Genomic DNA, 23766 nt, shown 5'->3' on the forward strand with positions numbered 1-23766 from the left:
TAGCTTTTAATGTTTACCAAAGTTAGTTTTACTTATGTTAAACATATTAAATTTCTACTGTCAAATGATCCTTGTGTAAGTCTATTACTAATGGCGAGAACCTTTATGGTTGAACTATAAACTTCTGTAAGTAAAGCAGAAATCAGGCTGTGCAAGAAGCTCTGGCATGTCATATGAGCCCATGGGCACCCCTATGCTAGATTGTGGAAAGCTGGATAGATGCTTCTGCATTGGCTGTTCTAAAAAAGTTATAATACAGTAACCGCTTAGCTTTTAAAGGTTTCATTGAGAAATAGGACTGATAGCTAAAGTCACTGAGCTTTAAAAATTTGAAAGGTATAAAGGACTATAATATTGATTTTTATTTGGAATGGAATCTCAGGTGGATTCAGATTTTAGGAAGGGCAGAGGAAATGAAATGAAAAGGAGGTGGGGTAACATTGCTGGTTGAAGGAGGACATTTAAGCAATAGTGAGGAAAGATCAACTCTGGTGAAGTGGAATCTGTATGGTAGATCTTGGAACCAAGGGGAAGAAGCAATAGAGTTCAAAACTGTAGTGGTAAATGTAGAGGAAGGCATTAAACTGGAAATTAGAGATGCAAACAATAAAGGTTCATTGGCAATTGTGGGTGATTTTAATCTGGATATAGATTTGTACAAATCAAAATCAACAATACCAGAGAGGAGGAATTCCTGAGATGGTTTCCTGAATTAATACATTTAGGAACCAACTAGAGAACAATAATTCTCTCTCTAGCCTGGAGGTTACTGTCTATTCCTGATGAAGGGCTTTTGCCTGAAACGTCGATTTTCCTGCTCCTTGGATGCTGCCTGACTGGCTATGCTTTTCCAGCACCACTGATCTAAACTCTGGTTTCCAGCATCTGCAGTCCTCACTTTTGCCTAGAGAACAAGTCATCCTAGACTGGGTATTCTGAAATGAAAAAGGAATAATTAACAATCTTGCAGTGGGTGGACTCTTGGGAAGAGTGACCATAATATATGAAAGAATTCTTCATTAAAGATGTAGAGTGACATAGTTGATTCGGAGAGTGGGGTCCTGAATCTAAAGAAAGGAAACATGAAGGTTATGATAAATTGGGGCATGTTACTTAAAGGGATGATGGCAGATTGGCAATGACAAACATCTTGCATGGATTAATGCAAGTGCTTATTCCTGTCCAATATAAAAATGAAACCTTAAAAAAGGTGACTATAGCTAACAAGATCAATTAGGGATGATTTAGATCCAAAAAAATTCAAATTGGCTAAAATAAAAACCCCACAGCAAACCCAAGGACTGGGAGCAATTTAAAATTCAACAATGGAGGACAAAGGGATTAAAGGGGGAAAAGAGTACAATTAAGTTCACAGATTGAAAAAGCTTTTTCAATCAGGTACAAGAGGAGGAATAGATTGAAGATACATAGGAGCTTATAGTCAGAAATGGGGTGGGTATGATGGGAAACAAAAATGGCAAACCAACTAAATACATGTTTTGGTTCTTCATGAAGAAAGACCCAAATAACTTCAAGATGTTGGGGAACACAGGGTCTAGTGAAAGGGAGCAACTGAATTAAGCCAGCATTAGTAGAGAAAATTGGGGAAATTGATGGGATTAAATGACTGAAAACGTACATTTCAAGGTGATCAATGAAGTGGGCCTAGTGCATTGTTGGCCATCTTTCAAGATCCGAAAGACTTGGAATTGGAAAGTACAAATGTAACTCCACTACAAAAGGGGGTGGACAAAATAAACACTGTGTTATAGGCCCATTAGCCTGATATTAGTAGTGTGGAAAATGCTAAAATCCATTACAAAAGGTTTAATCAATCAGAGCACTTGGAAAACAGTGATAGAATTAGACAGTCAGCATGGATTTACAGAAGGGGAAAAAAAAAAATCACACATGACCAATCTACTGGGATTTTGAGAGAATGGAACTCGGATAATTGGTAGGAGGATGGATGTGGCTTACTTGGACTTTCTGAAGGCTTCCAATGTGGGCTCAGATAAGAGATTAGCATGTAAATTAAAATGTATGAGATTGAGAGTAGAGTACTGACATGCTTAGAGAGCAAGTTACCAGACAGGTAACAATGAGTAGGAATAAAAGTGCCTTTGAGTGGTAAGCAGTGACTAGTGGGGTACTGCAGGGATCAGTTCTTGCACCCCAGCTAATCACAACATATTATTTTACATCATGGAACTAAGTATGATATCTCCAAGTTTGCAGATGACACAAAGCTGGGTCAGAGGATGAGCGGAGGAGAATTCTCAACACTGACAATAGCATGGTCATCTTTTGCTTTTCTCCGAAATCTCTCAAAGTTTGAGTTGAGAACCCACTGACAGACTCAACACAAGAGGAGGGTTCTCCTTAAAATAGAATTTGCCACTGTCTCTGGAAAAAGCCAATTCAGATAGCCAGTACTGAACCAGGAGGAAATCCCGGTGCCAACAACTGGTGTGGAAAGGCACTTCAGCAGACCAGCATTTCAATCAGAGTGTAACTCTTCTCTGAATTTAAAGTTTATTTGGGAAAAGTACATTTGACAAAGCATTTTGCAGTTTTATATTTCTTCCCAGGTTGGAACATTGTATGCATTAAGAGGAACAATATACTTGCACCATTTAAGCCTTGATAAGTTTTACATCTTTGGAATAAATTGCAACAACAAGTTCATTATTTGTTACTTAAGGTATATGGCTGACATATCACATTAATTCCAGAAACATAAATCCCTGTTTAAGTTGAAACATTGATGTGATCAGTGGAGGAATGGGAAAAATCATCCATTCACACCTCTTACCTACTGCAGAAACTTAAATCAGTGTATGGGATGACATATTGACATGGACAGAAGATTGACTTGCTAACAAGCAGAATAGAAATATGGGTCTGAGATTTGGGGGAAGATTTGTATCTCAGGTTGTGGATCACACTAAATTTGTTCAGTGAACTGAAATTCTCCGACATTATGTCACCATGCTTGGTTACATCAGTGAACCTTGGGTGAAGCACTAGTGTTCTGTTCCACTTGCTATTTATGTGTCTTGGTTGTTGTGGTGGGAGATATAATTTCTGGTTCTGTTTCTGAAAGATTGGTAAAGGGGGTCCAATCTATGGGTTTGTTAGAGAAGCAGTTATGCAGAGGTTAGATGAACAGGCCTTCCCACAATCCAGCCCAAGCTTCGGGTTCGGTCTGTGGATGACACCTTTGTCACTACAAAACTCAAGTTAAAAAGAAACCCACAAACATCCTTACCGGTATAAGGTTCATCAAAGAGGAAGAGAACAACAACAGACTCCCCTTCCCAGACGTCACAGTGGAATGAAAAGCCAACAGAAAACTGCATACCAGCATCGACAGAACACACCCACCCATCCCACCAGACCAAATACTCAACTCCAGGAGCAATCATCCAACAACCACAAGTGGAGCTGCAGCAGAACACTTCAACAAGCCACACCACACTGCAGCATCTAGGAACTAATTGAATCCAAGGAAAAACACCTCTACAACGTTTTCAGGAATGACAGGTACCCGATAAAGCGTAGTCCACCGATTCCTGCACAACCGACCTAAAGAAGTCAACACGACACACCCAGAGACTCTAGCCACCCTGTCATTCAAATGATATCTCAGAGGTGACAACCAGACTACTTGGGCCCCTTGGCAACATGGTAGCCCACACATCTGCCACCACACAAACAGCTCCTGATGAATATAAAGGACCCAGTGCCAACAACCAGAACAAATGTCATATACAAAATCTTGAGGACTGCAACAAACATTACATTGGACTGTTCTGACAAAGGTAAACCCTCCTGCTCAATTTAAACCAGCAACCCAAGATTTATCCTGTACAGTAATCTGAAAATTCAAGAGGCCAAGAATTATTTAAAGTAACAAATTTATTAAAGTATAAGAGAATAATTAAACAACTATTTACAACTCCTTCCTCTAACCTACCTTTTACTTTCTCTATAATACTTGCCCGATAAAGCTGATTAAAATTTATCGAAAAATTCAAATTTCAAAACCAGCCAGCTGTCGAATCTTCTTTTTACAGATTTGCTTGCCAGGTTGGTGTTAAGTCTTTCTCTGTACAAACTCCTCCTCTAGAAAGGTACCTCTCAGACAATACTGACTAGCAGTCTACATCCATTGGTCTAGTGGCAGTTCTCTTCCAAGGTGTTCAATTTTCCCTGGTTTTATATCCCAAAGCATTGGATTGTTTCATTAGTTTTTTAAAAAAGTCAATATACTAAATTCTACCTTGATTGGCGGTTGATATTTTGGGTTATAATTTAAACCGATTGGCCAAATTTGAATTTGTTTTTGTCGCAACCAGCTCTACTAACTGCTGGATCACATGCTACACTATAACTTGAGAACACTTGGTGCTGTTAGGTGGTTCTGCTAGCTTTTAACTTTCTTAAAGATACAGTACACCCACATCTTCATAGGATGAATAGGCAGGAAACTAGCCACCAGAATACATGAGCACCAACTAGCCACCAAAAAAACATGACTGACCAACTATCACTAGTATTCACACATACAGACAAAAAAAAAGGAGGACACCGGGACAGGCTAAACAAAGACATGCATGGGAATTCCTGGAGGCCTGGCATTCAAACCAGAACTCCGTTAACAAACAATTGATTTGGAGCCCATTTCCCAACCTCAAACAGAATCAGAAGTGATATCACCCACCACACACCGAGACAGATAAATAGCAAACAGGACAGAACACCAACACTTCACTGGAGGCCCACTGATGTTACCGATCATGGTGACAAAATGCGAGAACAAGTTTACCAGCTCAGCAAGCAAATTTACAATCCAAGGAATGTTTTTTTTAAAAAACATGCTTGCAAGGTGTCATAAGGTGCACCACAAGGGTCACTGCTGGAGCCTCAACTCTCTACAATTTAAAGAATTTGTATGAAGGAAGACATTGAATGTATGGTAGCTAAATTTGCTGATGACAAAGATAGGTTGGAAAGTGAGTTGAGATGACAAGGGATCCTTTAAAAAGGAACAGAGATGGATTAAGTGAATTAGTAAAGATCTAACAAGTGCAGTACCAAGTGGGAAAGTGAGAAATTTATAATTTGGCACATCAAAAAAAGCACATTATCTGTGTTGCAGAGAGACCCAAATGCCCTAATAGAAATTTATTTTTCATTGCAGGGGGAACTTGAACGTATGAATAGGGAGGTAGTGATGTTTTAATTATATAGGACATTGGCAAGACTGCATCTGGAGTACTGTGTACCATACTGGTCACTGTAGTAGACAAATACCTGGAATGCATTACATTATGGAGGAAAGGCTCCATAGATTAGGCCTTTACCCTCTAGAGATAAGAGTCAGATAACTTAATTGAAACATGCAACATCCTGAGGGGACTGGACTACTGTTGAAAGGATGTTTCCTTTTGTGAAAGAATTGAGAACAAAGGGATCATCGCCTAAATGGGCAATCCTTATTTTTAAAGCAGAGATGAGTATTTCTTTATTCCCCCCTCCAGCGTTGACGGTCTTTAATATTCCCTTCTTCACAAAGCAGTATTGTAGAATCTTTAAATTTTTAAAGAGGGAAATAGGTTCAAGATCATGGGGATGAATGATGATCAGGAATGCACAGAAACGTAGAATGGAGCTTAAATTGAAATCAGACGTGATCTTATTGAATGGTGAAGGAGGCTCAAAGGACTGCATGACAGTAGTGTCATTGCAGTTTTCAATCAGTATATAGAGATTAAGTATTTGTCATTTATTTTGCCATTTTCAGTTTGAGCACTTTCATGTTTCACATTATAATTACAATTATTCCCACAGAAACTGCAAATCAAAATTTGCAATGGGATTAAAGATTACAATTTCCACAGAATACCCTGCATGTCCTGATAGCACCTAGTGCCATGTCATCTGCATTCTGATAATATAAAGCAGTGCCAGAAGTTTTTATCCTATTGGGATAACAGCTCAAATTTGTCAAAAGCTCTACATGTCTAGTACACATGGACAGTCCAATATGCTTCAGCTAGCTTCTTAGCAAGATGCTTATTCATTTCTCCTTTTATAGCTGTAGAACTGAAATAGGAGGCATTGGTTTTAGTCCAAATTTCAATGACAAAATGAAACTATTTGTCCTGTGACAAGAGGTTGCAGGCAGTTTGAATTGATTTATGTATGGCTTTAAAAACTTTCAGCCTGCTCTCTGTCCAGCTATTGACTTAATTGATCTTGAAGGCAAGGGAAGATGCTTGACAATTTTTGGAGGCAGTGAAGACAATGTCTTCTAAATCTCCACCTCAGCCTGCCAACGTGCAGCACACAAAGGCAAATACCACCCGAATGCTCATTTCTGAACTACTTCCCCTAAGGACATAAGAAATAAGAGTAGCCAACGCAGCCTCTTGTACCTCCTCCACCATTCAATAAAACCATGGATGATCTATCAAAGTTCTATTTCCTTTATTTTAGAGCAAAAAAAATCTAACATGCTTAACTATGGAACATCCATAGCTTTCTGGGACAGACAAGTCCAAATATTCACCAGTTGAAGAAATGTCTCCTCTTTCTTGATCCCAAGTGATTTAACTTTAACGAGTATGCCCTACTGTGCTAATTTCCCAGACTGGGGAAACAACCACTGGCTACTGTCAAGCTCCTTCAGAATGATTCCTGTTTCAAAGGCTCATCTTTTATTTTTCCTAAACTCCAATGTGCACAAGCCAATTTACATTTCAGAATAATCCTATCATCCCAGGACTGGATCTAGTGAACTTTCACCTTTTGCAAGCATACCTATCCTTCGATCTGGAGTTTGATTCCTACAATTCTCCAGGAGTAGTCTCACTAAAATACAAATATAGCACAATTTCATTACTCGAACTCCAAATCCAGTGTTAAAAAAAGGCCAAACATATCATTTGCTTTCCTATCTGCCTACTTTGCACGAGTAGACCCAAGACATTCTGAACATCAGCATTAAAATAGTCTCCCCTTCTGAAACGTACTGTTTAATTCTATTCTTAGGAGCAATGTGAATGACCTCATGCTTATCCACATTATATATCTTGCTAACCACTCAATTAAACAGACTATTTGTAGACTTACTGACCTCTTCACAGCTTTACAGTCCCATCCAAATTTCTTGGTCTATTTACACCTTTCTGTTAAGGCTTCAGCATGGATTCTTCCAGCACTCAAACCAGAGCCTACCAGCGTGAAGTAGTCCCTTTTCTCCCCAGTTGTTACCTTGTCCTATCTTTCATCTGTGTTAACCACTGTCCCTAACTCAACAAGCTCTCATCTTCCAATTAAGCCTTTGTGTGGCACCTTATTGAATGCCTTTTGGAAAGCTAAGAGGTCCCTAGTCACACCCTTGGAAGTGTAAGAAACTTGGTCAAGTGTGATCTATCTTGCATAACACCACACTTTTATCATACTATGATTTCTATGTGCATTAAGGCTTCCTTAATAGATTCCAGCACTTTTCCAGTAACCAATGTCAGGCTAACTGGATTTGAAGATTTTCCTCATGCGGATAACGATCTGAACACAATAGCGGCCCAGAGGCAGGGAAGGGGTTCACCTTGGAGGTATTTTGTGCCCCTGCATATTCAATGGAATTCAAATTCAATTGAAAGCAGTTTACAAATTCTAAAAAGTAAAATTGCATAAGACTTTACATATGTTTTCTTATTTTTAGAGAACAGCTTAAGTACAATAAACTTTGATATAACCACATACAAAGACAATCTTTAAGCCACACCACATCCATTCTCCAACTGCAGTAAACAGTGAAGACTTGGTTATTTACAATAAGAGCCATTATTTGAGGTAATTAGAATGCAGCTACATTTTCAGCAGGAAACAAATGAACAGACAGCAAAAGCTCACTGACATTTCCTTAGTCCACTATGAATATTGCCAGATTTCCAGCATTTTGTTTCAGCTTAGAAACATGCTTGGAGATGAAGATAAACTATGATTCGCTCGTCAATTTTCCAAGATGGAATAGCCGATACCAGTGTGAAAAAAATTCATGATTTTTAAAACCAACTTTCTGAAAAAAGGAATATTTTGCATTTTTGTATTTTGGAGGAACAAGCCAAAGTGAAAACTTTTCAAAATGACTAAAAATGAAATTTAAAATATTCTAGATTACCACAAATAAAGACAATAGAGCGAGATAGGGGTGCAAAAGACCATTCGGCTCAATTGCAATGCATGAAAATGCAATTATAAGTATCACTTTGTTCCCTAAAATGAGAATAATCAAGTGATACACATTTCCTTTCCTCACCAAGAACCTTTGTTTTCCATATTTCAGGATGACAATTGGTGAAAGGTATACCAATTTGTGGCAGCCAGCTCCATCGCTGGACTGTGTTGCATTGCAGTGCTGTGTTCCTGCACAAGTGCACTCATTACGCCTGCTAGTACTGTTAATAAGAAATGGTCTTCTCTTGTATCCATCTCATCAATACTTTTCAGTACTTTGCAGCAGCTTATTGCTTACCTGAAGAACGTCTTTCCATGTCTAACAAGTTACTTATAACCCTTTCCCTCTGACCAAGTTTTAGCAGATTAACAAATCTGACAGCAGGATAAAATATGCTAGCACCAAGCTGAAACTGAAATAGTAATCAAATATTCAATGGGGTTGTTGAAACAAACTCAATAATTGTTTGTTTTGGGAAGCTTAATTATATATTACAAATCCTTACAGCAGCTTATGGTGCTCCAGGCAGTTATATTAAGATCCAAAAGGGAAGTTCCATCAGCCAAACCTTTTCAGGTGAAGACATTGAAAATGCTAAGCAGCAATGTTTGTCACTCCAAGCTCAGGGTATTCTAGACAGTTTTGCAAAATCAATCAAGTCAAATTACATCAATGTTGCATATCAGCATGCAAAGCCTAGGGAAGTGATGAACTACTTGATATAAGAGAGACACTGGGTTTTTCATATTCATAAACTACAGTATTTTCAGAAATCTTAGACAACAAGTCATTTGAATCATGTTGTATAATATCAAATTCATCTATCTTCGGATTACACAAACTTTCATTTGAGCAATTTTCAAAGCAGTCTGGATCTTGAATTTGGATAGACCACAATGGGACATCAGAAATGTTATTGGTTGCAGAGGTTGAACTATTCCTTCTGCTGTGCGTTGCTTGCATCATAGACTCAGCATGTGGGCATTCAGTTTGCATTGTAGTTGGTGTAGTCATTTGACACTCATCGAAATTAGAGAGAAAATGTTCAGGTACTGAATCACACCATCGATCATCACATAATTTAGTGTCAGAGTCATCTGTTTCTAGTTTAGAAGACGCACTGGAACGCTGAGTACAGTGCAAAGGCATATTCAGTGCATTACTTTCATAGCCAGCTTCCTCACCGTAATTCATTAGCTCGTCTTCACTGTCGTCTTCAATGTTTTCAATTTTCTTTACATTAAAACAACCTTGTTCCAAAGTACTGAGCTTTTCTTGCACATTATCACAAGTGCAAACAGGATGGAGGTGTTTCAAATTATTCTAAGACAGACCAAATAAGATACATTCAATTTACATATTCAAATGACATTAAAATTCTTAATTTTCAGTTACTTATCAAATCTGATCCAATCCTGTCTAACATACAAAAGTTTGCTGAAAATGAATACATTTGCACAGAAACTGTAATGTTAGATTCTTACTCTTGGTGCATCAATTAGAGTAACCTTAGGACTATTTGGCACATCAGGTCAAGTTCATCACAAATGAGGAAAGGTCAATGTTGGTCCCCTTCCGATTGTATGATAACACAGCACACCACTTGGTACATTTATCCACTAAAGGAAGTATTCCAACTAAGATTATAAAGAGTGTGGCCTGGGGATATTGAACATCTACATCTCATTGAAATTTAGTCATTAAAAACAATGGAGTTTGGTGTGTCACCATAGTCTTTCCAGACCATAAGTTTTAACAAATCATTAAACTACTGTCATTCTGGTGCAATCTAAAAATAGCATGAACAAAATAGGATATTTAAAAGAGTCATGACATTCAACACCTTTACCTCTTTATGCAAAGATCAATCCCATTTTAATATTTGGGCTTTATTCTCATTTGCTATTATGAACACCACACTTAGAACAAAGAACATTACAGCACAGTACAGGCCCTTCAGCCGTTGATGTTGTGCTGGCTTTCTATCCAACTAAGATCAGACTAATCTACATATCCTTCATTGTACTAACTTCCATGCCCCCAATGTACCTGACCCTACAACCACTGCTGGCAGAGCATTCCACACACCCACTCAGTAACGAACCTACCTCTGACATCTCCCTATAACCTTCCTCCAAAATCAAAAATTATGCCCGCTTGTGACAGACAATTCCACCATGGGAAAAAGTCTCTGGCTATCCACTCGACCTATACGAGATGTTGAGAGGCATACTTCTATCAAGTTACTGCTCATCCTTCTTCACTCCAATGAGAAAAGCCCTAGCTCCCTCAAATGTTTCTTCACAAGACATACCCTCCAGTCCAGGCAGCATCCTGGTAAATCTCCTCTACACTCCTTCTAAAGCTTCCACATCTTTCCTATAGTGAGGTGACCAGAACTGAGGACAATATTTCAAGTGTGGTCTAACTAGGGCTCTTGAGCTGCAGCATAACCTTGCAGCTCGTAAATTTAATCACCTTGCTAGTGAAAGCCAACACACCATACAGCTTCTTAACAATCCTATCAACCTGGGTGGCAACTTTGAGGGATCTATGGACATGGACCCCAAGGTCCCTCTGTTCCTCCACACTGCCAAGAATCCTGCATTTAACCCTACATTCTACATTAAAATTCAACCTTCTAAAGCGAATCACTTCATACTTTTCCACATTGACCTCCAACTGCCACTCATCAGCACAGTTCTACACTGTCAATGTCTCGTTGCAACTTACAACAGTCCTCCACACTATCCACAACTCCACCAGTCTGTGTGTCATTGGCAAACTTACTAACACCACCTTCCACTTACTCATCCAAGGCATTTATAAAAATCAGAGTAGAGGTCCCAGACCAGATCCCTGCGGAACACCACATGGTCACCAAGCTCCAGGCTAAATACTTTCCAACTACCAACACCCTCGTGTTCTATGGCCAGCCAATTCTGTATATAGACAGACAGACAGGTTTCCTGTATCCCATGCCTCCTTACTTTCTGAATGAGCCTACCACAGGGAACATTATCAAATGCCTTGCTAAAATCCATGTCCTCCACATCCACTGTGTGAACACCTTCAATGTGTTTTGTCACATCCTCAAAGAATTCAATAAGGTTTGTGAGGCATGACCTACCCCTCTCAAAACCATGCTATCTCTAATCAAACTACGCTTTTCCAAGTACTCAAATCCTGTCTCTCAGAATCCTCTCCAATACGTCGCACACCAGACGTAAGACTGACTTGTCTGTAGTCCCCATGATTATCCCTATTCCCTTTCTTGAAGGAAATAAGATTTCACACCCTCCCATCTGACTACTGCAGTGGACAGTGAGGATGCATAGATTATCGCCAAAGATGCAGCAATGTCTTGTTGCTTCCGAGAGTAACCTAGTGTATGCGCCATCTGGCCCAATGGGATCTGTCTATCCTTAGATTTTTCAAAATTTTCAGAACATACTCATTCCTAACAACCACCTGTTCTAGCATCAGTGTTCAACGCTGTCCTCAAACATCAAGGTCCCTCTCAGTACTGAAAACTGAAACAAAGTATTCAGTAAGGACCTCAACCACTTCCTCAGGAGACTCCAGGTGCAAGCTCCCTCCACTTTCCCTGATCGGCCCTAGCCTCATCTTGGCTGTCTTCTTGTTCCTCAATTAAATGAAGAACGCCTAAGGTTCTTCTTAATCCTACCCACTAAATTGTCGTTGTGGCCCTTTCTAGCTCTTGTAAGTCCATTCTTCAGTTCTTTCCTAGCTACTTTGTAATCCTCTAGAGCCCTGTCTGACCCTTGTCTCCTCAACCTTAAGTAAGCTTCCTTCTTCCTTATCAGCCAAGGGTCTGTCAACCTACCATCCCTTCCTTGCTTGCTTTTGTGGGACAAACCTGTCCAGCACTATCAGATGTTTCCTAAACAACCTCCACATTTCTGTCGCAGAGTGGTGATCACTATCACCAAAATGCTAGAGATCGGACACCTGCCATGGTTCATTGCCAAGCACCGAATCTAACATGGCCTCCCCTCTAGTCAGCAAACCTACATATTGCATCAGGTACCCTTCCTGGATACACCTGACAAAAACTGCTCCATCCAAATTATTCAAATTAAGTAGGGTCCAGTCAATATCAGGGAAGTTAAAGTCACCCATGACTACAATCCCGTTACTGCTACACATGACAGAGGGACAGACAGAGGGAGGGGGTGGGTGAAGAGAGGGGGAGAAGGGGAAAGGGGAAAGGGGAAAGGGGAAAGGGGAAAGGGGGAAAGGGGGAAGGGGAAAGGGGAAAGGGGAAAGGGGAAAGGGGAAAGGGGAAAGGGGAAGGGGGGAAGGGGGAAAGGGGGAAGGGGAAAGGGGAAAGGGGGAAGGGGGAAGGGGGGAAGGGGGAAAGGGGGAAGGGGGGAAAGGGGGAAGGGGGAAAGGGGGAAGGGGGAAAGGGGGAAGGGGGAAGGGGGAAGGGGGAAGGGGAAGGGGGAAGGGGGAAGGGGGAAGGGGGAAGGGGGAAGGGGGAAGGGGGAAGGGGGAAGGGGGAAGGGGGAAGGGGGAAGGGGGAAGGGGGAAGGGGGAAGGGGGAAGGGGGAAGGGGGAAGGGGGAAGGGGGAAGGGGGAAAGGGGAAGGGGGAAGGGGGAAGGGGGAAGGGGGAAGGGGGAAGGGGGAAGGGGGAAGGGGGAAGGGGGAAGGGGGAAGGGGGAAGGGGGAAGGGGGAAGGGGGAAGGGGGAAGGGGGAAGGGGGAAGGGGGAAGGGGGAAGGGGGAAGGGGGAAGGGGGAAGGGGGAAGGGGGAAGGGGGAAGGGGAAGGGGGAAGGGGGAAGGGGGAAGGGGGAAGGGGAAGGGGGGAAGGGGAAGGGGGAAGGGGGGAAGGGGGAAGGGGGAAGGGGGAAGGGGGAAGGGGGAGGGGGAAGGGGGAAGGGGGAAGGGGGAAGGGGGAAGGGGGAAGGGGGAAGGGGGAAGGGGGAAGGGGGAAGGGGGAAGGGGGAAGGGGGAAGGGGGAAGGGGGAAGGGGGAAGGGGGAAGGGGGAAGGGGGAAGGGGGAAGGGGGAAGGGGGAAGGGGAAGGGGGAAGGGGAAGGGGGAAGGGGGAAGGGGGAAGGGGGAAGGGGGAAGGGGGAAGGGGGAAGGGGGAAGGGGAAGGGGGAAGGGGGAAGGGGGAAGGGGGAAGGGGGAAGGGGAAGGGGGAAGGGGGAAGGGGGAAGGGGGAAGGGGGAAGGGGGGAAGGGGGAAGGGGGAAGGGGGAAGGGGGAAGGGGGAAGGGGGAAGGGGGAAGGGGGAAGGGGGAAGGGGGAAGGGGGAAGGGGGAAGGGGGAAGGGGGAAGGGGGAAGGGGGAAGGGGGAAGGGGGAAGGGGGAAGGGGGAAGGGGGAAGGGGAAGGGGGAAGGGGGAAGGGGGAAGGGGGAAGGGGGAAGGGGGAAGGGGGAAGGGGGAAGGGGGAAGGGGGAAGGGGGAAGGGGGAAGGGGGAAGGGGGAAAGGGGGAAGGGGGAAGGGGGAAGGGGGAAAGGGGGAAAGGGGGAAAGGGGGAAAGGGGGAAAGGGGGAAGGGGGAAGGGGGAAGGGGGAAGGGGGAAGGGGGAAGGGGGAAGGGGAAAGGGGAAAGGGGAAAGGGGAAGGGAAGGGGAAAGGGGAAAGGGGAAAGGGGAAAGGGGAAAGGAAAGGGGAAAGGGGAAAGGGGAAAGGGGAAAGGGGGGGGGAAAGGGGGGGGGAAAGGGGGGGGGGAAAGGGGGGGGGAAAGGGGGGGGGGAAAGGGGGGGGGGAAAGGGGGGGGAAGGGGGGGGGAAGGGGGGGGGAAGGGGGGGGGGGGGAAGGGGGGGGGGGGAAGGGGGGGGAAGGGGGGGGGAAGGGGGGGGGAAAGGGGGGGGAAGGGGGGGGGAAGGGGGGGGGAAGGGGGGGGAGGAAGGGGGGGGAAGGGGGGGGAAGGGGGGGAAGGGGGGGAAGGGGGGGGGAAGGGGGGGGAAGGGGGGGGGGAAGGGGGGGGGAAGGGGGGGGGAAGGGGGGGGGAAGGGGGGGGAAGGGGGGGGGGAAGGGGGGGGAAGGGGGGGGAAGGGGGGGGAAGGGGGGGAAGGGGGGGAAGGGGGGGGAAGGGGGGGGAAGGGGGGGAAGGGGGGGGAAGGGGGGGAAGGGGAAGAAGAGACAGGGGGAGAGAGGGGGAAGGGGGGGAAGAAGAGACGGGGGAGAGAGGGGGAAGGGGGGAAAGAGACGGGGGGGGGGAGAAAGGGGAAAGAGACGGGGGGGGAGAAAGGGGGAAGGGAAGGGGGGAAGAGACGGGGGGGCGGGAAGGGGGAAGAGACGGGAAGGGGGGGGGGAAGGGGGAAGAGACGGGAAGGGGGGGGGGAAGGGGGAAGAGACGGGGGGGGGGGGGGGAAGGGGGGGGAAGGGGGGGGGAAGGGGGGAAGGGGGAAGAAGAGACGGGGGGAGAGAGGGGGAAGGGGGGAAGAAGAGACGGGGGGAGAGAGGGGGAAGGGGGGAAAGAGACGGGGGGGGAGAAAGGGGAAAGAGACGGGGGGGGAGAAAGGGGGAAGGGAAGGGGGGAAGAGACGGGGGGGCGGGAAGGGGGAAGAGACGGGGGGGGGAGAAAGGGGAAAGAGACGGGGGGGGAGAAAGGGGGAAGGGAAGGGGGGAAGAGACGGGGGGGCGGGAAGGGGGAAGAGACGGGGGGGGGGGGAAGGGGGAAGAGACGGGGGGGGGGAAGGGGAAGAGACGGGGGGGGGGGAAGGGGGAAGAGACGGGGGGGGGGGAAGGGGGAAGAGACGGGGGGGGGGGAAGGGGGAAGAGACGGGGGGCGGGAAGGGGGTAAGAGACGGGGGGGCGGGAAGGGGGGGAAGAGACGGGGGGGGGGGGAAGGGGGAAGAGACGGGGGGGGGGGGAAGGGGAAGAGACGGGAAGGGGGGGGGAAGGGGGAAGAGACGGGAAGGGGGGGGAAGGGGGAAGAGACGGGGGGGGGGGGGAGGGAAAGGGGGAAGAGACGGGGGGGGGGGGGGGAGAAGGGGGAAGAGACGGGGGGGGGGGGAGAAGGGGGAAGAGACGGGGGGGGGGAGAAGGGGGAAGAGACGGGGGGGGGAGAAGGGGGAAGAGACAGGGGGGGGGGGGGGGAGAAGGGGGAAGAGACAGGGGGGGGGGAGAGAAGGGGGAAGAGACGGGGGGGGGGGGGAGAGAAGGGGGAAGAGACGGGGGGGGGGAGAAGGGGAAGAGACGGGGGGGGGGGGAGAAGGGGGAAGAGACGGGGGGGGGGGAGAAGGGGGAAGAGACGGGGGGGGGGGGAGAAGGGGGAAGAGACGGGGGGGGGGGGAGAAGGGGGAAGAGACGGGGGGGGGGGAGAAGGGGGAAGAGACGGGGGGGGGGGAGAAGGGGGAAGAAGACGGGGGGGGGAGAAGGGGGAAGAGAAGGGGGAAGGGGAAGGGGAAGGGGAAGGGGAAGGGGAAGGGGAAGGGGAAGGGGAAGGGGAAGGGGAAGGGGAAGGGGAAGGGGAAGGGGAAGGGGAAGGGGAAGGGGAAGGGGAAGGGGAAGGGGAAGGGGAAGGGGAAGGGGAAGGGGAAGGGGGGAAGGGGAAGGGGGGAAGGGGAAGGGGGGAAGGGGAAGGGGGGAAGGGGAAGGGGGGAAGGGGAAGGGGGGAAGGGGAAGGGGGGGGGGGGGAGAAGGGGAAGGGGGGGGGGGAGAAGGGGAAGGGGGGGGGAGAAGGGGAAGGGGGGGGGGGAGAAGGGGAAGGGGGGGGGGGGAGAAGGGGAAGGGGGGGGGGGGAGAAGGGGAAGTGGGGGGAAAGGGGAAGGGGGGGGGAAAGGGGGGAAGAAGAGACGGGGGGGAGAGAGGGGGAAGGGGGGAAAGAGACGGGGGGAGAGAGGGGGAAGGGGGAAAGAGACGGGGGGAGAGAGGGGGAAGGGGGAAGAAGAGACGGGGGGGGAGAGAGGGGGAAGGGGGGAAAGAGACGGGGGGAGAGAGGGGGAAGGGGGGGAAAGAGACGGGGGGGGAGAAAGGGGGAAGGGAAGGGGGGGAAGAGACGGGGGGGAAGGGAGGGGGAAGAGACGGGGGGGCGGGAAGGGGGAAGAGACGGGGGGGGGGGAAGGGGGAAGAGACGGGGGGGGGGGGGGAGAAGGGGGAAGAGACGGGGGGGGGGGGGAGAAGGGGGAAGAGACGGGGGGGGGGGAGAAGGGGGAAGAGACGGGGGGGGGGGGGGAGAAGGGGGAAGAGACGGGGGGGGGGGGAGAAGGGGGAAGAGACGGGGGGGGGGGGAGAAGGGGGAAGAGACGGGGGGGGGGGGGAGAAGGGGGAAGAGACGGGGGGGGGGGGGGAGAAGGGGGAAGAGACGGGGGGGGGGGGAGAAGGGGGAAGAGACGGGGGGGGGGGGAGAAGGGGGAAGAGACGGGGGGGGGGGAGAAGGGGGAAGAGACGGGGGGGGGGGGGAGAAGGGGGAAGAGACGGGGGGGGGGAGAAGGGGGAAGAGACGGGAGGGGGGGGAGGGGGGAGGGGGGGGAGGGGGAAGAGACGGGAGGGGGGGAGAAGGGGAAGAGACGGGGTGGGGGGGGAGAAGGGGGAAGAGACGGGGTGGGGGGGGGGGAGAAGGGGGAAGAGACGGGGTGAGGGGGAGAAGGGGGAAGGGACGGGGTGGGGGGGAGAAGGGGGAAGAGACGGGGGGGGGGGGGGGGGGGGAAGGGGGAAGAGACGGGGGGGGAGTAGGGGGAAGAGACGGGGGGGGGGAGAAGGGGGAAGAGACGGGGGGGGGGGGAGAAGGGGGAAGAGACGGGGGGGGGGGGGAGAAGGGGGAAGAGACGGGGGGGGGGGGAGAAGGGGGAAGAGACGGGGGGGGGGAGAAGGGGGAAGAGACGGGAGGGGGGGGGAGGGGGGAGGGGGGGAGGGGGAAGAGACGGGAGGGGGGGAGAAGGGGAAGAGACGGGGTGGGGGGGGAGAAGGGGGAAGAGACGGGGTGGGGGGGGGGAGAAGGGGGAAGAGACGGGGTGAGGGGGAGAAGGGGGAAGGGACGGGGTGGGGGGGAGAAGGGGGAAGGGACGGGGTGGGGGGGAGAAGGGGGAAGGGACGGGGTGGGGGGGAGAAGGGGGAAGGGACGGGGTGGGGGGGAGAAGGGGGAAGGGACGGGGTGGGGGGGGGGGAGAAGGGGGAAGGGACGGGGTGGGGGGGGGGGAGAAGGGGGAAGGGACGGGGTGGGGGGGGGGGAGAAGGGGGAAGGGATGGGGTGGGGGGGGGGGGAGAAGGGGGAAGGGATGGGGTGGGGGGGGAGGGGGGGAAGGGGGAAGGGATGGGGTGGGGGGGGAGGGGGGAAGGGACGGGGTGGGGGGGAAGGGGGAAAGGGGGAAGGGGTGGGGGGGAAGGGGGAAAGGGGGAAGGGGGAAGAGACGGGGGAGGGGGGCGGAGGCGGAAGAAAGAGCGAAGAGAGAACGCTGTAGAAAACTCCCAATAAATTGACTGCCCCTTTCATGTTTCTGACTTCCACCTATACTGACTCTGTAGACAAAATTATCCTCAATGAGCACCCTTTCTGCAGCTGTGTTACTATCCCTGATTAGCAATGCCATCCCTCCATTATTTCACATTCACCCCCATTCCTTTTGAAATTTCTAAACCTTGGAATACCCAATCATGCCTGCCCCTGGTGATATCCAAATCTCCATAGTGGCCACAACACAGTTCCAAGCACTGATCCACACTGAATTTGTCACCCTTACTCCTGATACTTCAATCCATTACACTGACTGCACCTTTCCCCTATCAAGGGCCTATCTATCCTCACAGGCTCTCTGCACACTGTATCTGACTGTTCACTACGTATTCTATCTTATCTGTAGCTCAGGTTTCCAACTGGCTAACCAGACTGCAAATGGAGCCATAGATAAAGCATCTTTTCTAAGTTACATGATCACTCGTTTTTAGCTGGTCTCTCTAATGCAAAGCATTACTTGTCATTTATTCATGGTTTCATAAATTTAGCTGGCATAACATCTGTAACTGTCTTGATTAGCACACACACCAATGAGAATTAGCGAGTGCATCAGGAAATAGAAACTAACTTTGTCTTCAAGATGCCTAAAGTTCAAAATTATCCTAAGAGAGGAATGCTACTCTTTCCAGTGCAAAAAGGACTGAACTTCTGCTAAAACTGTACATAGCATCTTTAGAAGTTGTGTGCAAACTTTAACAAAAATCTTGGAGATCCCATAACTTTAATTGAGCACTGAAAGCAGTTTGATAATGAGTGAAAATTTACATACCAGAGCTTGTGGACCATATTTATTCAAAAAACCAAGAAAACCTCCTTTGTATAGTACAATGCTGATAATGGCCAAGCCAAACACCAAGATGGTTATAAGTGCTATCAGAATCTGAGGTACTGCAAAAGAATAGGATACATCAGAAGCATTCCTTTGTGCCAGTTTGCCCCCCATTCTTGGGATTACCCAAATTAAATCCAGTAAGAAGCCTCACTTCTAGATTTAAACCCAGCAAAAATAATCTATACTCATTAAATTTAGCACGATTTCTTTCTAAAAATTTCTTCGGTCCACACTAATATTTGTATCTGAATATTGCATCACATTACATTGGATACAGATGACAAACAGGCCATACAAATGCAGAAATAGCTGGAAGTCTGACTATAATAGTTAATGTTTCAGAACATCTACTGAAATGGTCAAACTGAAAACTTTTAACTCTCTCAAAAGATGCTGCCTGACTTGCTGAGTTTTTCCAGCTTTTATTACTTAGTACAGAAACAGGCTCCTTGGTCCAACCTGCCCTTGCTGGTGCTCATGATCCACTCAAGCCACCTCCTAGGTTCTCATCTAAAATCTATTATTTATTCCATTCTTTCATATGTTTATCTAACTTCCCTTTAATAGTATTTATGAAATTTGCTTCAATTGTTTCTGGACAGTAGAGAATTTCATACAAATTAGCACTCATGAGGTAAAGGAATCTTTTTCCCCTGTATGTAATAAAAGATTAAGTATCAAACATAGGAATATTATTATTGGTGACCAAGTCATATGAGAACTTGGCCAAATATTGTTTTAGCACATCAGCCTATTCATACCAATTACTTGGCTGTCTTTTTTGGGAAATCTGTTTTTATGCAAAACCATGTCTCAATTGTGACAACCTAAATTGCATGGCCAGGAATAGGAGTTGCTTTCATGACAGACATTTACACGGGTTGAAAAAGCATCTGGCTAAACTAATGGGATTTCAGCTTAACATTGCTTGACCAATTACAGTATCAAAGCTTACTTGCAAACACCACAAAGGAGATTAACCCGGTCTTTGTACTTGTACAGGTTATCATAAGGTTTGTAAACCCCTGAGCAATACAGATTAGAAAAGTATTAGAATAGGACCAGTAGAGTTAAGCAAGTGTTGTTTCAAATGATACAAGGTTCCTGTTTGTCATTGCCACACAGTCATTTGACACCAGTGGTGAGAAAATTACAAGAAACCAGATTCAGGGATAAAATATTTACTTGGAGAAGCAAGGATTAGTAAAATTATAGCTAGCACAGATTTAGTAGAAAAAAAAGCCAGACTAACCAATTGGAGATCTTCAATGAGGAGAAAATTAAAGCTAGTGCACTGCCATAGTGTATAGAGACTTTAAAGGATTTAGTTGGAAAATGGAAGCTTTGGGGAGTGCGGTTGGGGCAGAAAGGGGGGGTTAAAGGGGTAGATAACTTGGCTATTTATCAAGTTAACAGGTAGAAGACAGAGCACAGAGAATGGATATTTTGGACAGAGGAATATCATGAAACCTATCAAGGGCAGTTTTAGGACAATTATACCTGTGTAAAGGGATTACAATTTTGAAGTTGTGGACCAAACAATGACTGCAATAGATGAAACAAGTGGGCAAAAAAAAGAGTTACCAAATGGAGGTGTGGGAAAAGGTGAACTGTTCATTTTGGAACGAGAACAGTACATTTAAAATGGAGAAAACTGTAGAAACCTACAGCATAAAGCAATTCCAGTGGACTTATACAGAAAACACAAAGCTAGTCCATAGGTGCAGCAAGTAATCAGGAAGACTCATGGAATGTTGGGCCTTATTTCAAGGCTGTTCAAGTAGAAGAGTGGGTTCCCTTAAAGGAAATATTATTTCATTGTATTAAGTTCAGAGAGAAAGCTCACTAGGATGATCCCCAGTATGGAGGGATTGTCTTACAAAGAAACTTAACAGGTCGGGACTCTACTCATTGGAATTTAGAATGAGAGATGATCACATTGAAATGTGAAAGATTAAGGAGTTTGACAGGGTAAATGCTGAGTACATTTCCCCTCAAGGGGAGTCTAGGACCAGAGGGCATCGTCTCAACATAAAGGGATGTCAATGTAAGACTAAGATGAGGAGGAACTGCTTTAGGTGGAGTCTGTTTTGAACTCCATGAAACCGAACTGTTGGGACAGAGTTCTTGTATATATTTAAGGCTGAGATAGATTGTTGATCAGTAGGGAAATGAAGGGTTACAGAAAAATGACAGGAAAGTGGACTTGGAGTGCAAGATCAAGCATGGACCAATGGTGGAGCAAGCTGGAGTAGCATAACGGCTTTCACCTGTTCCTATTATGGAATTAGTAGCCTCTCTCATGGGCATAAGCTGGTGAAAGGGGGGAAAAAATGAATGTGGATATTTTAGTCACTAATCATTCCTCAAGCAACACCAAAAAAACCATCCTGATCAGTGTACAACTGCTTTGCAAGACTTTTGTGCAAATTGACTTAAAGAAAACCCTATAGCTACTTGTGGGAGCCTTTGGGGTGACGGCTACTGCATTTCCTATGTTCTAATTTTTAAAAAAAATCATTTGAGGTGTGAGCATTGTCAGTGTTTATGACCTATCTTTGAACTGTCCTGAAGGTAGTGGTGCGAGCAGCTTTCTTGAACAATTGCAGTCCTTGGGGTGTAAGTATATTCCAATGCCATCACAGAAGGAGTTCCAGGAATTTTAGTCAAAGACACTCAAGGTTTTTGAGGTATTTTAGGTGTTGGAGATGATTCCCCCAAATGCCAGGAGTAGCAAATACTGTTTTATATGTTGCATTGTTCCGGAACTTGAGTGCAACAAAAGTCATAACGGACGGACGGAAGGAACCTACACTGCTAACTGACTTACTGAACCTGTGCTATTACTGCCTTTGCTGTTTGAATTCATGCATTGCTGGACATTGGAGTGTGTCTAGAAAAACTTAAACAGTGAAATTCACAACTGATCTTGGAGGATTCTGTTTGGAAGAGGTCATAACACAAACAAGTTCTTTATTGATATGACTTCAGAGGCATATCTCAATAAAATATAAGTATTAAGTTAGCCTGAAGTAGTGTTTTGTGGAGGAATAAGACTGCTATTTTCTGGGTTTGTAGATTGGAAGCAAAAATGGCCTTTAGTAGAGTGATATGCAGTTCTTGTAGAATGTGGTAGTTTAGGGAGAGTTTACATGTTACTGAGGATTATATCTGCAACAAATACTGCTTGCTGCAAATCCTAGCAGATCGAATGTATCGGTTGGAGCCACAGTTAGAGGCAATGAGGAATTTACAGGAGCAAGGAAGTGTCATGGGCAACAGTTATAGGAAGGAAGAAAAGCTGCAGATACACAGTCACATAGATGAGTTAACTCCAGGAAAGGTGAGAGATAGGCAGGAGTCTTCTGCAGCTATCTCCATTTCAAACAAATATACTGGTTTTGGAAAATGGATTCTCAGGGGAATGCAGCACAAATGGCTAAGTTGCTGATATCAAGACTGGCTCTAATTAAATGAGGGGTACATCGGGTTCCAAGCGACCTATTGTGTTCAGGGACTCTAGTCAGAGGCACAGACAGGCGTTTCTGTAGCCAGCAGGGAAAAGTCAGAATGGTGTATTGGCTCCCTGGTAGCAGGATCAAGGAGGTCTCAGGGGGTGCAGAATGTTCGCAAAAAGGAAGAGGGACCAGCAGGAGGTCACTGTACACATTGGACCCAATGACAGAGGAAGGGAAAAAGATGAGATTGTGAAGGGAGAATATAGGAAGTTAGGCAGGAACGTAAAATTGAGATCCTCGAAAGTAGTAATATCTGGATTACTCCCGGTGCTGCGAGCTAGTGAGAGTGGGAATAGGAGGAGAGAACAAAAGTATGCATGGCTGAAGAGCTGGTATATGGGAGAATAATTCACATTTTTAGATCGTTGGAATCTCTGCTGGGGGTGGAAGTGATCCCTACAAGGGTGGATTGCACCCGAGTTGGAAGGGAACTAATATACTGGCAGGGGGATTTGCTGGAGCTGCTCAGGAGGATTTAAATTATTAAGGTGGGGAGGGGGGAACCCAGAGAGATAATGAGGAAAGAGATCATCCGAGACTAGTACAGTTGAGAAAAGTATGTGTCAAGCACTCAGGGCAGACAAGGACAAAGCAGAGAATGATGTAGGACTGATAAATTAAGCTATTTATTTCAACGCAAGGGACCTAACAGGGAAGGCAGATTAACTCAGGGCATGGTTAGGAACATGGGACTGGGATATCACAGCAATTACAGAAACATGGCTCAGGGGTGGACAGGACTGGCAGCTTAATGTTCCAGGATTCAAATGCTATAGGAAGGATAGAGAGGGAGGCAAGGGAGGAGGGGGAGTGGAGTTTTTGATAAGAGGTAGCATTATAGCTGTACTGGGGGGGGGGGGGGGGGGGATAACTTCTGTATGTCTGGGAGTATTTGGTGGAACTGAGAAATAAAAAGGAATGGTCACCTTACTGGAATTGTATTTATAGACTCCCTAGTCAGCAGGAAATTGAGAAACAAATTTGTAAGGAGATTTCAGTGATCTGTAATGAATAATAGGGTGTTTATGGTAGGGGAATTTAAACTATTCAAACATAGACTGAGACTGCCATAGTGTTAAGGTTTAGATGGAAAAGAATTTGTTAAGTGTGTACAAGAAAAATTTGAGCCAGTATGTGGATGTACCTACTAAAGATGATGCAAAACTTGACCTTATTTTGAGAAATAAGCAGAGCAGGTGACTGAGGTGTCAGCAGGGATGCACTTTGGGGCCAGCAACCATAATTCTATTTGTTTTAAAATAGTGATGGAGAAGGACAGATCAGATTTAAAAGTTGAAGTTCTAAATTGGAGGAGGGCTAACTTTGATGGTATTAGACAAGAACTTTCAAAAGCTAATCGGGTGCAGATGTTTGCAAGTAAAGGGACAGCTGAAAAATGGGAAGCCTTCAGAAATGAGTTCACTAGAATCCAGAGACAGTATGTTCCTGTTAGGGTGAAAGAAAAGGCTGGTGCATGGAGGAAATGCTGGATGACTAGAGAAATTGAGAGTTTGGTTAAGAAAACAAAACGAAGCATATGTCAGGTATAGACAAGATAGATTGAGTGAATCCTTAGAAGAGTATAAATGCAGGACGAGTATACTTAAGAGGGAAACCAGGAGGGCAAAAAGCAGATGCGAGATAGCTTTGGCAAATGGGGTTAAAGAGAATCCAGAGGGTTTTTACAAATACATTTAAGGACAAAATGGTAACTAGGAAGAGAATAGGCCCT

The 23766-nt window shown here is 46.8% G+C and overlaps 1 protein-coding gene across 1 annotated transcript in view; it reads right to left on the reverse strand.

Moving 5' to 3' along the window:
• Positions 1–2518: 2518 nt before the first annotated feature.
• Positions 2519–23766, reverse strand: part of LOC122548070 (interferon alpha/beta receptor 2-like) — a 40619-nt gene continuing 19371 nt past the window's right edge. Inside the window, exons 8-9 of the mRNA XM_043686636.2 lie at positions 18454–18572; positions 2519–9574 (exon numbers count right to left, since the gene is read on the reverse strand). Of these exons, the coding sequence (XP_043542571.1) occupies positions 8948–9574; positions 18454–18572 (746 nt within the window). The 3' untranslated portion in view covers positions 2519–8947. The remainder of the gene's footprint in view (positions 9575–18453; positions 18573–23766) is intronic.

This window comes from Chiloscyllium plagiosum, unplaced genomic scaffold (assembly GCF_037043375.1).
Source record: "Chiloscyllium plagiosum isolate Xiang-an unplaced genomic scaffold, Cpla_swu_hap1 HiC_scaffold_12, whole genome shotgun sequence".
Classification (NCBI taxonomy): Eukaryota; Metazoa; Chordata; class Chondrichthyes; order Orectolobiformes; family Hemiscylliidae; genus Chiloscyllium; species Chiloscyllium plagiosum.